This window comes from Procambarus clarkii, chromosome 8 (assembly GCF_040958095.1).
Source record: "Procambarus clarkii isolate CNS0578487 chromosome 8, FALCON_Pclarkii_2.0, whole genome shotgun sequence".
Taxonomy (NCBI): domain Eukaryota; kingdom Metazoa; phylum Arthropoda; class Malacostraca; order Decapoda; family Cambaridae; genus Procambarus; species Procambarus clarkii.
In genome coordinates, this window is record NC_091157.1 from 19,472,116 (window position 1) to 19,490,231 (window position 18,116).

Consider the following 18,116-nt stretch of genomic DNA (forward strand, 5'->3'; position numbering starts at 1 on the left):
TTGCTGAAATAAATAAACTGCGTGACCGCAGGTATATACTCTCTCTCTTGGGAAGACTCACAGGACAAAGATGGATAAGGTGCAAGCATTTGTGGAGTCAGGCAAGCATCGTCAGGTTGAAAGCATCTAAAGTAGCTGGGATGAAGGATGAGATCCTGAGGCAGTTAAGAGCCAAAAATGAAGCGGCAGAACAAGGAGCCCAGAAAGGAGATGAAAGTGGAAAGGAGGATGATGAGCAGGATGAAGTGAGATCCCAGGGATCGAGTAGGAGCAGCAAGAGCAGCCGCAGTAGCAGGAGTAGCCGAAATAGGAGCTTGGAGAGGTTCCAGTTAGAGCTCCAGATGCAGCAACAGCGTGAGGACAAGGAGAGACAGTTCCAGCTGGAAAAGATGAAATTAGAACTCCAGATAAAAGAGAAAACCAGGCTGGAAGTAGAAAAAGAGAAAACCAGGCTGGAAGTAGAAAAAGAGAAAACCAGGCTGGAAGTAGAGAAAGCAAGACTAGAGGTGGAGAAAGAAAAAGAGAAAACCAGAATAAGAGAACTGGAGTTGGAACAGGAGAAAGAAAAAGCCCAAGTCGAAAAAGAAAAAGAGAGAACAAAACAAATGCAGATAGAAGCAAATAGAACCTTGGCTGAGCAAAGGATCGAACATGGGTTGCCAGAGAGCACCACCCAGGTATTACACCCACCAGAGGTTAGGGTTAGGGAGAAGGACATTCCCTTGTTTGTTCCCGAAGAGGCGGAGAGCTTCTTCGAGCATTTTGAAAAAGTAGCCAGCATCAAAGAGTGGCCACAAGAGGAATGGGCCCAGCTGGTCCAGTTAAGATTGACTGGTGCAGCCAGGGAGGCATACACCCAATTGTCACTGGAAGAGTGCCAGGATTACGCCACAGTAAAGAGCAGCATATTGCGCTCGTTTCAGTTAACCCCAGAAGCTTATAGGAAGCGCTTCAGAGAGATGATCAAAGTTGGAGCATGTACGTTTGCTGAGACAGCAAGAGATCTGGAAAGACGATTCCAGAAGTGGATTGAGGCTGCTGGAGTTGGATCTTACGCTGACCTGAAGCAACTGATGGTCATGGAGAAGTTCTTGGAGATGATGCATCCCGAAACAAAGTTCAAGATCCAAGAAGCAGGGATAAAGGAGGTGAAAGACGCCGCAGATAGGGCGGATATGATTACGGAAGCATATAAGAGCTTAAGGGAGAACAGAGTGAGAAGCGAGGCGAGACGCAGCAATAGCAGACCCAGTGGAGTCTGGGGAGGAAGAAATTATGAGAGACCCAGAGGAGTCTGGGGTAAGAAGAATTTTGATAAATGGGCAGATAAAAGTAAGTACCCTAAAACTCAGAAGAGTAGGTCGCGCACTTCATCTGAAGGTGAGGATGGAGGAGCTAAACGAGAAACTAATCGTTATCCAGGGAATCAAGAGTCCAGTAAAGCTCCACAGAGTACAAGTAGTACATCTGGCCCGAGGAACTCCAATACGAGTGGGCACAGTCAGAGCTACTCTGGTACATATAGAAGAGACTTTTCCCAGATGAGATGTTACAATTGTAACGGATTGGGTCACGTGATGCGAGATTGTCGACAGGGCAAGAGAGTTGTGACCCTGGCCATGTGTGACCCCCGAAGTAAATATACTAATGTGTTCCGAGACAAACCACAGAGAGCGAACTTAGTGAACGAGAGGTATAGGCCGTTCATGAGCAAAGGTTGGATCAGTATAGGAAGCCAACCTGAGGTAGAAGTTGGTATCTTAAGAGATACCGGAGCTAATCAGAGCTTGATTACGAGAAGCCTGATTGGGAATGATCGACGGTTAGCTGGCAGGAGTAAGATGAGAGTATATGGGTTGTTGTCTGAGAGTGACATGCCCGTATGCACTGTCCAGCTAAGGTCGGAATATGTGTCGGCAGAGGTGATGTTGGGAGTATGCCCCGACATACCTGTTCCAGGAGTCCAAGTGATCCTGGGGAATGACTTGTGCGGGACAAAGGTGTTGGCAAGAGTCATGGCTGAGACTGTGCCAGAGGAGTGCCCAGAAGGCCAAGGCACAGGTGGGACACCTGAGAGTATGAACCTGACTGACATCCGAGGAGATGAGTCAGGAGACCGCCAAGCCATTGAGTACCCTGTCTCGGTAGTGAAGAAGGCCGAGGTGGCCGACGAGGAAGACACTGGAGAAGGTGAGACAGTGTCGATTCAACCAGTAGAAGATATCGACGTAGATATAGCGTGGCTGTTTGATGAAAGTCCAGCCCATGAAAATTAAGTCTTGGTGAGGTCAAATGTGAAGATGACCCAGCCGAAGAAGAATCATGTGAAGAGAGAGGACCTGAGTAGAGCCCAGCCTGCTGAAATTGAGGGTCGGAAGGCGAATGCAACTGTGCTGAGTAGGAATGAGGAAAGATGTGGACATACGGAGGACGAGAGTAGAGCGTCAAGTGGTCCACGAGCACAGAGGCATATAGATAGTGGAGTTAAGTTGTTTGAGATGTCAGGAGTTGACATGTTCCACAGGAAACGTGAAGAAAAGATAGTGAAGAAGAGTAATAGCCGAGAAAATGAGAGGAGAAGAGACAGTATGTGTGGAGAGATGCTTACGAGCACTCTAGGAGAGGTAGAGCGACATGTACGGTCGAGTGCTGTTGGATGTAGTACAGCGCTCGGAGAAACTTTTAGGGAACGAAGAAGAGTTGAAGGAGAAGAAATGGAGTGGTACAGAGGTGAGAAGTGAGAGAAGAGGATGAGGATACAAGCATGGAGGAATAGAAGAAAGCCGAGGACTCGATGGAGGTCAAACAGGATGAGGTCTCGGATAAATGAGGAGACGAAAGGGAGAATCGTCGGTGAAGACGAGGGAGTGAAGTATGATGACAGGAGGCGGAAGTATAATGGCAGTAGATGGAAGTATGAAGACGACAGAGGAGGTACAGAGAGTAGACGTCTGCCTCTGGACGTGAAGAGAGGAAGACGAGGAAACGGAGGGTGGAGACAGTAAGTAGAGTGGACCGATGGAGTGCAGGCGTCTAAGGAGGACTGCCTAGCCAAGAGGTGCCAGAGAAGTCAGATCGTTTATGAGAAGATCATGTTTCTGGCGAGTTGTGAGCCAGATGTTGGAAGGTGCAACGAACTAATTGTAGACTCCTAAGGAGTATATCGGGTGAAGAACGAGACAGTGCGGTGGCGGATGTATTATCCCTGAGCTTTGCCACTGAAATAACTCTCAAAAATAAGGGGAGGGGAGTGTTATGATGTCAGCCTACAGGAGAAACGAGTCTCCCTCATTGAGAGTTATTCAGCAAGTCTGACCTAACTAGAAGGTCTAGCAAATATTGAGGTGATAACCCATATGAAAAATAGTATGGTGGATTCAATGAGCAGTTTAAGATTATGGGCAGTAAGTAAGGAAATAGATAAATGACTGGCTAGGAGATGTGGACATTTTGCTGGAGGCGTGAGGCTCGCTTCTGGAGGGGGCTTTGACCTCACTTGAGGCCAGACATCGCAGGGGAAAAGCCGCGCTCCGTTGAGCTCCCGTCAGAAGGGAACCCCTAGTCATATATCTCGAAGAGAAGAGAAGTGTGCAGACGTACCCGCTGTGGAATCGAGCTGGGGACGTGTGGTCTCAAGTCGTGGGCGATGAGAAGTGTTTATTAAACCGCCCGGAGGCATTATTGTGGGCCGTGGAAGCGCCCTGACCAAGCTTGTCAGACGGAGAAGCGCCCTCGACTAGACGATCTGTGGTAAGCACGATATAAGCCAGTTCATAGTGATTGCTTGTAGTTGGTCGTGTGCCCAGCGACAGTAGCGATGTTTATTTATAAGTTAGACATGTTTTAATAAGGCAGAAGGCCTGAAATAAGAGAGTGGAGAGGGAGGAACACGGAGCGACGTCCGTCCCCTCTGAGCTCTGACAGAGGACTGAGGGAGCCCGGCTCCTGACGGAGGAAGACCCTCCCAGCGAGTGAGGACCGCCGCCAGGCGAGGTGGAGTATGGACCCGCCCAAAACGGGGGAGTCCACTCTCACTGTATGTAGAGGACAGATAGAGGTTGGAGACAAACATATTGTGTGAATATTTTTGTTTATGTGTTAAAGGGGAAACATTATTGGAGTGTTGATGGGTTGCAGGTTTGTCTTTGGGGAAGAAGTTGCTGAGAACTTCGAAGCCAGTCTAGATGAGGTAATTGATGAGACTCCAAGGTAGTGAAGCAGAGGACCTCGAGCTGGGAGGAGAAGCAGTGAAGAGGAGTGTCACATGCTTATGTAGAGGTGGTGAAGCACCATAGTTGCTCGAGGAAACTTCATGGTGTAGCAGCCAAGAGAGCTGTGGAGGAACCTAGCAGAAGGGTGAAGCACCGTAGTTGCTCAAGGAAACTTCATGATAGCAGCCTGGAGGAGCTGCAGAGGATCCTGGTAGTGAAGCCCAGAAGAACCTGAAGATATCAGGGTAGTGAACTTCCAGAGGTGGAAGGGAGTTCTGGTGGATTACTTGTAGGGAGTTGATAGTGTTTGGTTGTCATTAGCGTGCAAGACGCAGTGAGAGGTGAGTGATTGTTTGCATTCTTATGTCAAGGAGTGTCTTATACTGAAGTTTAGAGTTACAGACGTAGGCTGGATTACCTGCAGTTGTATGCGTTCTAGGACTGATAGGGTGATCAATTGATCATTGCGGTGTATCAAGGAACATTTATGCTGATATATGTTATTGCATTCACATGCTGATTTTCATTGTACACATTTATATATATATATATATATATATATATATATATATATATATATGTCGTACCTAATAGCCAGAACGCACTTCTCAGTCTACTATGCAAGGCCCGATTTGCCTAATAAGCCAAGTTTTCCTGAATTGATATATTTTTTCTAATTTTTTTCTTATGAAATGATAAAGCTACCCATTTCATTATGTATGAGGTCAATTTTTTTTATTGGAGTTAAAACTAACGTAGATATATGACCGATCCTAACCAACCCTACCTAACCTATCTCTATCGGTTAGGTTAGGTTAGGTAGCAGAAAAAGTTAGGTTAGGTTAGGTTAGGTAGGTTAGGTAGTCGAAAAAACATTAATTCATGAAAACTTGGCTTATTAGGCAAATTGGGCAATGCATAGTTGGCTGAGAAGTGCGTTCTGGCTATTAGGTACGACATATATATATATATATATATATATATATATATATATATATATATATATATATATATATATATATATATATATATATATATATATATGTCGTACCTAATAGCCAGAACGCACTTCTCAGCCTACTATTCAAGGCCCGATTTGCCTAATAAGCCAAGTTTTCATGAATTAATGTTTTTTCGTGTACCTAACCTACCTAACCTAACCTAACCTAGCTTTTTTTGGCTACCTAACCTAACCTTACCTAAAAATATAGGTTAGGTTAGGTTAGGTAGGGTTCGTTAGGTTCGGTCATATATCTACGTTAATTTTAACTCCAATAAAAAAAATTGACCTCATACATAGAGAAAAGGGTTGCTTTATCATTTCATAAGAAAAAAATTATAGTAAATATATTAATTCAGAAAAACTTGGCTTATTAGGCAAATCGGGCCTTGAATAGTAGGCTGAGAAGTGAGTTCTGGCTACTAGGTACGACATATATATATATATATATATATATATATATATATATATATATATATATATATATATATATATATATACATATATATATATATATATATATATATATATATATATATATATATATATTTCTTTTGTTGATGGTGCAACAGTGTATGTAGACTTGATCAACTTGAGGAGGTTGATAGTATCAGGTGGTGAACCAGGAGATAGGATACCACTTGATAAGCTGACGGTAGAGTTCAGGTTGTGTTGGAGTGCAACCCGATTGTAATATTATAGAGTATCGGATTCATTATTATTATATGTGTATGTATTGTGTATGTGCTTTGTCCAGTAAATGTATCCCAATTTGCTGGTGTTTGCCCTTGTCCTAGTGAGGCTTCCCATGAAATAGTACAGAAGATGAGAGAGAGAGAGAAAGAAACAAGAACCACTGCTGTGGACAGGGTAGAAGGTAATACTAATAAGTCAAAAGGGGATTGAGGAGATCATATCACCTAAGGAGAGAGTGGGGAGTCACAGCGGCTCGAGTGGGTGTGTGCACGTGACTGTTGGATATTTCCAACACCGAATACAGCATTGTTGTATTCTCATTATTTATTACTAACCATACTAAATATTGTATTGAGTAAAATTAACAACTCGTAGAATTCTCATGTACTAATAATTTATCTGTGCATTAGGCTAGAATTCTCACGTCACCTGACGCCAGTATTGCGTCAGATTTCTTTACAGTAAAACACATTATATTCAATTTGTGGGAGAATTAAATACGATTCTCCATAATTAAAGCATTCTGTATGACAACTGATTGCAGACGAATTGTTTTCTAACTAAAAGCCGAATAGAGCATTAGAATCATAGCATCTACCTCGCGATAGAGTTAACGTCATCAATGAATGCCATGGGGAGACATTAATTCCTCTCCCTTATATATTTACTATTCTTAAATCGGTAAATAATAATATTTCGTTCCTCTAAATAATAAACCCGTCCAGTCTTTAGAGTTTCAAGCGCGAATGCGAGAAATATTAATGTTCGTGACAATAATTTGTGTTATGAACGTCGACTCGGCGTGGGTTGGAGGGACGCCATCCCCTTCAGTCGGTACGCGGACACGTGCAGGGCCAAAAGGAGGCAAAGCTGCGCTTACCGTACTCACAAAAGACGCCATTGTCCAGCAAATAGGACAAGTGTGTCCATCCACAGATGAAAGCCGCCACTGTGAGGCGTGAACGACCTTGCAGATAATATCTTCAACTAGTGCTGGTGTTAAATGAGGGACCCCTAGACTTGGTTCCTGACTACACGTGATCAGCCAGCTTGAAACGCATCAATCCAGGATAGGTTCACCGGAGCCTGGGATGCGAAATTACGGCAATCTTAATACTTATACAGTGCCCACAGCTAAGTACCTTTTATTTGATGCATCATTTATGGGTTTAATAATAGCGGGGTGATTGTTCGTCACGCGGCGAGATAACACCTAATAACAGGTGATTAGAATTCCATCTGTAGATATCAATAATCTTGAATATGAATTGAGTAGTTAAATCAATTGCTACTGGTAGTTATTTATCTTGCAGCTCGAGAGACGAATTCCTCATGCTGTCTTCTCCATGTTAATTGTGCCATTCGTCAGTGTACCAGACTTGGAGATTAAGAGGACTTCCAGGGTTATCTAAAGGAATCGGCTACAAGCTAAGGCTTATTTCTTTTTTATCCATATTCGTGCAATTTGATACATTCAGAATGTTTAATATTAATGTGTGATTTACTGTAACTCATTACTATGCTCATATTCATGTTCTTCTTTATGTGAATGATATTATATTCAGCATTATTTATAGGATTAGATTATTATTAATTGAATTAGTGAACGAACCACACTGATTCCTGGACGTACTTACCTCCAGTAATAACCCCCCAATGTAGGTGTTTGAGGTTTGTTTCTTTAATAATACAGCCCATTAATTATTCTTATGATCATACTTTCTAGTTATATCCATAGTCACTGGTTTTCTCTAGAATTTTATCTAATGATCTGAAATTCTCAGTTTCCCTCTTTACTTTAAAAGCGGGTGGTCCTTCGTAATTTAATTTACTACTTTAATTATTAATTAATCAGAATCAAGCCCAAATATCCCACATTATGGTCCTTATCGAACCGGATAGGCATTAAATTTATAATTAAAATATTAACCATTAATAACTAATCCTTGTGTGACAGTAGCTAGACTAACTATTTAATTAATTGTGTCAACTAACAGTGTAACACATCAGTTAGTCTAGATCACACTAACATAGCTACCTTATACATAGCTTTAGTGGGTCATAGACAATTACCCACAACATTTAGACCTACACTTCATACTGAAGTAGAACCCTTAGGTCACCAAGAGCAACAGCTCATAACCTTATATTAACCACTAACACCAATTAAGTGTTAACCATTTAGGCTATACCAATGTTTCAATGTATGGCTGTCAGCAGACTGTCCATTATAGCCTGAATCCATGTTAAAATTACTGATTCACTCAAGTCAGTGGATCATTAACATTTAGGGATCCAGTATACTAATATAAATTACTGATCTCATACTAGTTAATCATTACTAACCCTGATAATATTTTATTCCACAATTAGGAGTACATTTAGGAGTTAGGTAATATTTACGGCAGTAGAATACTTGCCAAACACAATTAATTCCTTTGTGTTCATTTAATTTCTTATATACATAATTACACAAGTGTATATTATATAAAATACAAAAAAACCAAAAACACAGCACAATTATTTGCACATTACTGCACCATAATATAATCTTTGCCAACCTTAAGTAGGTAGCAATTTAGGCTGTGATTGTGTTGAATCTGGCACAAGCACAGACTAAATATAGTTGTAGTTTCTCAAGTAGAAATTCTCACGACTAGGCTTGAGCTAGTTAGTGACACATATATTATTCTTTGTGCTGACCCTATCAAGGGTGGGATTAACCATTTATTGTGTAATTATTTTATTGCATATTTCTATGTATGTCTTTGAGTGTTACTGTAAGTCCACTACCCATCCGAGGCTGATTTAGAAGAGCTAAGCTGAGGAACACCTGTAGTGAAACTAAGGTACCACTCAAATCTTAGTTACTTATTATTAGGTAGGTAGCTAACCTCTAAATGAGGTAAATTACAACCAGCCTCAAGAAATATCAGGCTGTCAATACTTATACCTGCTCTACATCAAGGAGCAGACACCATAGCTATACCACTAGCTACATAAGCCCTATCAGGCTGTCAATAATTATACCTGCTCTGCATCAAGGAGCAGACTATAGCTATACCACTAGCTACATAAGCCCTATCAGGCTCAATTTACCGCAAGAATGAATCCTTTAGAAAGGAATGCAAGATTCTTGACAGCTCTTCAAGGTCCTTTAGGAAGACTGCTTATGAAATGTCATTTCTGTGTCGAAACTGACCCAGGTGACGTCTACAGACTAGCAAGTTACATAAAGTACGCCATCCAAAAATATGATTATATCAAGACTGTAATCGAGTCCCACAGGAATTTACTCCAAGTCGGTCATACTGTCTCAGACCACTTACGTCTAACAGAATCTGATCTCGATAACTATGAACATTCTGTTCAAACCAGTTTAGACCGATACAAGGAGGTGCTTGTGAGGCAATATATTCCCGAGTGGGTAGATCAGATCATTAATAGACCTGTATCCAGGTTAACACTCAGCTCAGATGAAATACTTGAGCTAAATCAAGACGAGGAGAATCCTCTAATCAATACTGGTCACTATACAGGATCAACAACTGAAGATCAACCTTCATTTTCTAACCTCTCATCTAATACAGCTTCATGTGATGATTTGTTTACCGAGTCTGATCAAATTTCAGACCACACTTCTCAATGTTCCTTGGATTCTATAAGTTCAATACATAATGCTACTGAATTAACTAGCTTATCACCAGAACCCAGAGAAACGAGTGAAGCTGCAGATGAAACAAGTGAAGCTGCAATAATCAGTGAATCTGAGCCAGAAAATGATAGAGCTAATGCTGCAGCAGCAGCCGCAGCTGTAATCAAAGCTGAGGCTAGGCAAGAAGCCTTAAGCAACACAAGTAATGGTCACAATTACTCACAACAGCCTTCTAAAGTAAGTGCTACCAATGAGAAGACTATTATAAACCTTGTGCACCAATTATTAAATTTATCTTCACCAGAGCAATCAGGTGACTCTTTACAAGACTTTAGTTTTCAGCTTGAGTCACTGATAAATTCTTTCAGTACAGAGGTGAATCACCCAACTACTGAGTGGATGACTAAAATTATCATCCAGAGAAAATTATCTGGTGACACACTTAATAAATTATATGTATGCCAGAATAGTAATACCCTGTCAATGCAGGATATATTTACAGGTTTGCGTAATATGTGCAATCATACAGCAGACCAAGCAATTAATGCTAAATCTGAATGCACCAAAACTGTACCTACATCAGTTTCCTTGCCTGAAACTCCTAAAGTGACACTGTCACTAGGTAACAAAGGTGCTAATAATCAATGTAACCAGAATCAGTCAAATACTGATTCATCAGTGAGGCCTAAGAGTCCCACAGGTGCTCCTAAGAGACCTAATAGTCCAAAGAGCACTCCCAAGAGCCTGTTAATGGTTCCCCAGAGTACACCAATTACTCACAAGAGAATAAATAACAAGCAAATGCAAGCAGCAAAACCATCACAACCTGCAAATACTGTTTTACCTAAACCGGTAACCCCTAAACGATCTGTAGGATGGGGAATGTGCTTGTTTTGCCATCAAAACCATTCTCTGTACAAATGTACTAATTATCCTAATAGAGACACAAGAGTCAGACGACTCAAACAGTTACACAAATGTACTAGGTGTCTCAAACCACATAATGTTAACAGCTGTGACACCCCACTGAACACCTGCAATAGGTGTAGAAGGGGCAAGCATCATGCTGCACTGTGCAAATTAGTTAGGACTAATTATGTCAATCCTAGAATAGGACGTAGAGAATCTACACCAGTACAGTGCTGCAAGGTGCGAGATGTGTACAGCGTAACTACACAAGCATCTCAAGTAGATGCCGTTTTGCCTACTGCCCAACTTCAAGTGAAGAACAGAGGAGCCAAGATCACCATACGTGGACTATTTGATCAAGGTTCCCAGAGAACTTTCATTACTCAAAGGGCAGCAGAGGCACTTAATTTACAACCAATAGGACAGGTAAAATTAAACTTGTCAGGGTCCATGATAAATCGAGGAACCCATGAATACTCAGTAGTTCAACCGCTTGTACGATTAGGTAGTCAGGCCAAGGCTGTCCAAGCCATTGTTGTAGATCAAATACCTTTAGACTTAAACATTAAGGGTCTGGGGTACACAGCCCACTTCCTGCAGGAACGTGAAATTAATTTGGCTGACAACAAATTAATGTCTGACCGCCTTAACAATATAGATGTACTAGTAGGAGCCGACTACTATTACCAGTTCATAACTGGACATGTTAAACGATTGGGAATGAATATGCTGCAATCTGCAGGAGGCTACTTACTTACTGGTAAAGTTCTGAATGTGAACAAGCCTAAACCTGCCAATAATAAATTAGTCAGCAGTAAATCAATTCTCCAGCAACAAGCTAAAAGGAGAAACACAGCTGAGTAATAAACTCAGATTGAATGTAGTACAATTGATACTCGCCGGGATGTTTCATAGCTCTCAGTGAAAACCAATGGTCCGTACTCAAACAAGTACAAGTCACAGCGACCAAACCATTGAATTCATTGCCGACCTAGAATTATTCTCGACAAGTAGTAATTGACCACACTCAGTCTTCCTAGTTAAATTGTAATGTTAGGCTAGAGAATCTAGTACTCCCTAGGAATTAATAATGTTAGGCTAGAGAATCTAGCACTCAATGCCACTGGCATTTCCTGAATTTAATTATAAATTCATTAGGACCACTGGTCCACTATACTTGCGCTTAAAGGTTTGCCAAGAAAACCTTCTTAATACCATGTTTTCAGCACTAAGAGTTAGTGATAAATACTTGCATTAATTGTTTGAGTTGTTTTTCTTTCGTTTCTGCTTATTTAGTGTAGGAGCGCAGCACGAACAAACTTGCAAACTTACTAACATGTAAGTGAATTTCCAGAGAACTAATATGTTTAATGCATTACCGTTAAACATTAGCATTGTTAATTAACATGCTTCATGAGCTTAACATAGCTCACCTTAGAATTAACGTAATAATATGAGTGCTCGTTCACCATGCGCACGAGCTTAATATTGCTCGCCGTGATAACTGAATGACAAAACTCCACCTCGTTAATTCGAGTTCACTGAACTCACCCTGTTAACTGTTAACGAGCTCACTGCAGCTCACCCTGTTAGCACTGCTAACGAGATCACTGTATCTCACCCTGTCAACACTGTTGACGAGTTCACTGAACTCACCCTGTTAACTGTTAACGAGCTCCATGTAGCTCACCCTGTCAGCACTGCTGACGAGCTCAATGCAGCTCACCCTGTCAACACTGTTGACGAGTTCACTGCAACTCACCCTGTTAGCACTAGCTAACGAGCTCAATGTAGCTCACCCTGTCAACACTGTTGACGAGTTCACTGTAACTCACCCTGTTAGCACTAGCTAACGAGCTCACTGTAGCTCACCCTGTCAACACTGTTGACGAGTTCACTGTAACTCACCCTGTTAGCACTGCTAACGAGCTCAATGTAGCTCACCCTGTCAACACTGTTGACGAGCTCACTGTAGCTCACCATGTTCACGAGTTCAATATAACTCGACCTGTTAATGAGCTCAATACTGCTCACCATGTTAATTTGTGTACATTTTTGCTCACATTTAGCTTAGTCCCTTACTTAGGTAGGTTAGAAATTCAAACCATTTATTTAGGTAGGCTTAGGGACTTTAGTTAGTGTCAACTGAGTACTAGCCTAATCTGTACTCACCATTAATTACAGTTGACTATACTTATAGAGACTGATTTAATAAACTCAAATTCATGTAAAGGTGATTTCGTATTAAACAGTTTACAGTGTCAAGCCTATGAGCTGCCATTTAATTAGCTCATAAGTCAGAATGACTAGGCTACTAATCTCACTGTCGACTCAGAATTTTCCTTGATTTTAATGAATAAACTTTTTAGTTCTCTACCTTTCTATTATTTTAGCTAGTTAGCAAATTAGTTGTACCATCAGTCAGCATGACTACTGCACGGCAGTGCACATTAAATTCAACTTCCTCATTTGAATTTGGGGTGATCGTGATGCTGCGTGATGTTATTGTCTAGTAACTCAATAGTTACAAGTCACAGCGACCCTAGACAGTGACCTTGCTGTAGTGTCATAGTCTCCTTGATCTTGAATGACTAATAATACTTTACTGTATAATCATACAATAGTGTTATCAGTTCTTAGGAACTTATTCTGAGTTTACCTACGATTCAGCAGCTACGTAATACACCATTACATGTCACTGCGACCCTAGTTGTTGAGTTTATTGTGAACTTTAGAATGTTCCTGATTACCGATAACTTAATCATTTAATGTTTCAATATTTCATGCATGTTTCCACTAAGGGAAACTGCAAGCCTATTACAATTCTGAAGAAGAGTAATTTCCTTCACTTCCCACTGAGAAAACTGTGATGATGCTACGATGTGATATCACGTAACGAAACATTATACGTCACTATGACCCAGGATATCGCATCACCGTAGATTCTGTTAGTTTCAATTGTGAGAGTTAAATTTTATAAACATTGTGTAGGCTACAAACAACATGTTTCAGTTGACATGTAAATAGCAAGACTCAAGTTCTTGTAAGTCCTTGATAAATCCCGGACGTTCGTTATGTGTGTACTAACATACTAACATATTAACATACTAATGTATTAATCTTAATATCACTTCGGGATAGGTCAGTACAACACAGTACACTGCGACCCTAGGATCCGCCCCCCGGAGTTATGTTGGATATTTCCAACACCGAATACAGCATTGTTGTATTCTCATTATTTATTACTAACCATACTAAATATTGTATTGAGTAAAATTAACAACTCGTAGAATTCTCATATACTAATAATTCATCTGTGCATTAGGCTAGAATTCTCACGTCACCTGACGCCAGTATTGCGTCAGATTTCTTTACAGTAAAACACATTATATTCAATTTGTGTGAGAATTAAATACGATTCTCCATAATTAAAGCATTCTGTATGACAACTGATTGCAGACGAATTGTTCTCTAACTAAAAGCCGAATAGAGCGTTAGAATCATAGCGTCTACCTCGCGATAGAGTTAACGTCATCAATGAATGCCATGGGGAGACATTAATTCCTCTCCCTTATATATTTACTATTCTTAAATCGGTAAATAATAATATTTCGTTCCTCTAAATAATAAACCCGTCCAGTCTTTAGAGTTTCAAGCGCGAATGCGAGAAATATTAATGTTCGTGACAATAATTTGTGTTATGAACGTCGACTCGGCGTGGGTTGGAGGGACGCCATCCCCTTCAGTCGGTACGCGGACACGTGCAGGGCCGAAAGGAGGCAAAGCTGCGCTTACCGTACTCACAAAAGACGCCATTGTCCAGCAAATAGGACAAGTGTGTCCATCCACAGATGAAAGCCGCCACTTTGAGGCGTGAACGACCTTGCAGATAATATCTTCAACTAGTGCTGGTGTTAAATGAGGGACCCCTAGACTTGGTTCCTGACTACACGTGATCAGCCAGCTTGAAACGCATCAATCCAGGATAGGTTCACCGGAGCCTGGGATGCGAAATTACGGCAATCTTAATACTTATACAGTGCCCACAGCTAAGTACCTTTTATTTGATGCATCATTTATGGGTTTAATAATAGCGGGGTGATTGTTCGTCACGCGGCGAGATAACACCTAATAACAGGTGATTAGAATTCCATCTGTAGATATCAATAATCTTGAATATGAATTGAGTAGTTAAATCAATTGCTACTGGTAGTTATTTATCTTGCAGCTCGAGAGACGAATTCCTCATGCTGTCTTCTCCATGTTAATCGTGCCATTCGTCAGTGTACCAGACTTGGAGATTAAGAGGACTTCCAGGGTTATCTAAAGGAATCGGCTACAAGCTAAGGCTTATTTCTTTTTTATCCATATTCGTGCAATTTGATACATTCAGAATGTTTAATATTAATGTGTGATTTACTGTAACTCATTACTATGCTCATATTCATGTTCTTCTTTATGTGAATGATATTATATTCAGCATTATTTATAGGATTAGATTATTATTGATTGAATTAGTGAACGAACCACACTGATTCCTGGACGTACTTACCTCCAGTAATAACCCCCCAATGTAGGTGTTTGAGGTTTGTTTCTTTAATAATATAGCCCATTAATTATTCTTATGATCATACTTTCTAGTTATATCCATAGTCACTGGTTTTCTCTAGAATTTTATCTAATGATCTGAAATTCTCAGTTTCCCTCTTTACTTTAAAAGCGGGTGGTCCTTCGTAATTTAATTTACTACTTTAATTATTAATTAATCAGAATCAAGCCCAAATATCCCACAGTGACAACGAGGCTAAGTGTTGGAGCCGCATCCCCTAAACGTGTGACGTTGAGCCCCTCTCCAAGAGCCAGAAGCGCCAAGGGTGATCTCCTAGGGAGGTATAAGCACTCTACCGAGTTGTGGGTTGGGTTGTCCGTAGAGAAGGATCGACAGCGACAACAACACCAACCAACCCACAGTGTATAATACTCGCCACTTCACCATGACTTACACCTCATCACTACACACCTTAAACCAGGCCTAAACACCACGCCTTACACCTCGCCACTACACCACGTAACTACACTACACTACTCCTTACACCACGCCATTACACCACGCCTTACACCTCTCCACTACACCACGACATTACACCATGTCACTACACCACGCCTTACACCTTGCCACTACACGATGCCTTAAACCTCGCCACTACACAATGCCTTAAACCTCGCCACTACACAAAGCCTTACACCTTGCCTCTACACCACGCCATACACCTCGCCACTGCACAACGCCTAACACCACGCCACTACACCACGCCATACACCTCGCCACACAATGCCACTGACCACACAATGCCACTACACTACGCCTTACACCACGCCATTATACCACGCCTTACACCTCTCTACTACACCACGCCTTAAACCTCGGCACTACACAACGCCTTACACCTCGCCACAACACCACACCTTACACCTCGCCTTACCGGGTTGATACCTGGTTGATGGGGTTCTGGGAGTTTTCTACTCCCCAAGCCCGGCCCGAGGCCAGACTTGACTTGTGAGAGTTTGGTCCACCAGGCTGTTGCTTGGAGCGGCCCGCAGGCCCACATACCCACCACAGCCCGGTTGGTCCGGCACTCCTTGAAGGAAACAATCTAGTTTCCGGTTGTTCCTGTAATATATATGATGCTCGCTGGTAGGACGTTGAACAACCGTGGACCTCTGATGTTCATACAGTGTTCTCTGATTGTGCCCATGGCACCTCTGCTCTTCACTGGTTCTATTCTGCATTTTCTTCCATATCGTTCTCTCCAGTACGTTGTTATTATACTGTGCAGATTTGGGACCTATCCCTCCAGTATTTTCCAGGTGTATATTATTTGGTATCTCTCTCGTCTTCTTTCTAGTGAGTACATTTGGAGAGCTTTGAGACGATCCCAATAATTTAGGTGCTTTATCTCGTCTATGCGTGCCGTATATGTTCTCTGTATTCCCTCAATTTCAGCAATCTCTCCTGCTCTGAAGGGTGAAAGTGAGTACTGAGCAGTACTCAAGACGGGACAACACAAGTGATTTGAAGAGTACAATCATTGTGATGGGATCTGTTGACTTGAAGGTTCTCGTAATCCATACTATCATTATTCTGGCTGACGCAATACTTGCTTGGTTATGCTCCCTAAACGTTAGGTCGTCGGACATCATTATTCCCAAATCCTGGACATGCTGTTTTCCTACTATGGGCAGATTCGATTGTGTTTTGTACCCTGTATTATGTTTAAGATCTTCATTTTTGCCGTATCTGAGGAATTTATCACCGTTAAACATCATGTTATTTTCTGCTGCCCAATCGAAAACTTTGTTAATATCTGTTTGTAGTTTATCAATGTCTTCAGCAGAGGTAATTTTCATGCTGATTTTTGTATCATCTGCAAAGGATGACACGAAGCTGTGACTTGTATTTTTGTCTATATCTGATATGAGAATAAGGAACAGCAGTGGTGCAAGGACTGCTTTACACCTCGCCACTACACCACGCCTTACACCTCGCCTTACTCCTCGTCACTACACTACGCCTTACACCTCGCCAGTACACCTCGCCTTACACCTCGTCACTACACCTCGCCTTACACCTCGTCACTACACCTCGCCTTACACCTCGTCACTACACCTCGCCTTACACCTAGTCACTACACCACGCCTTACACCTCGTCACTACACCTCGCCACTACTCCACGCCTTACACCTCGTCACTACACCTCGCCTTACACCTCGTCACTACACCTCGCCTTACACCTCGTCACTACACCTCGCCACTACACCACGTCCTACACCTCGTCACTACACCTCGCCCTACACCTCGCCTTACACCTCGTCACTACACCACGCCTTACACCTCGCCACTACACCACGCCTTACACCTCGTCACTACACCACGCCTTACACCTCGTCACTACACCACGCCCTACACCTCGTCACTACACCACGCCCTACACCTCGCCCTACACCTCGTCACTACACCTCGCCCTACACCTCGTCACTACACCACGCCCTACACCTCGTCACTACACCTCGCCCTACACCTCGTCACTACACCTCGCCTTACACCTCGTCACTACACCACGCCTTACACCTCGCCACTACACCACGCCTTACACCTCGCCACTACACCACGCCTTACACCTCGCCACTACACCACGCCTTACACCTCGTCACTACACCACGCCCTACACCTCGTCACTACACCTCGCCCTACACCTCGTCACTACACCTCGCCTTACACCTCGTCACTACACCACGCCTTACACCTCGTCACTACACCACGCCTTACACCTCGCCACTACACCTCGCCTTACACCTCACCACTACACTAAGCCTTACACCTCGTCACTACACCACGCCTTACACCTCCCCACTACACTAAGCCTTACACCTCGTCACTACACCACGCCTTACACCTCGCAACTACACCACGACTTACACCTCGCCACTACACCTTACCTAACACCAGGTTTTACACCTTGCCACTACATCACGGCACTACACCATGCCTTACACCTCGCAACTACATCACGCCACTACACAACGCATTATACCTTGCTACTACACCACGCCTTTCACCTCACCACTACGAGGTAGTAATTTTCTA

General features: G+C 42.3%; 1 protein-coding gene across 1 annotated transcript; it reads left to right on the forward strand.

Annotated features, from left to right (window-relative positions):
* Positions 1-16,946: 16,946 nt before the first annotated feature.
* Positions 16,947-17,891, forward strand: LOC138359777 (uncharacterized). Its single transcript, XM_069319469.1, has one exon. It carries the CDS (start codon positions 16,947-16,949, stop codon positions 17,889-17,891), a length of 945 nt encoding a protein of 314 aa, XP_069175570.1.
* Positions 17,892-18,116: the final 225 nt, after the last annotated feature.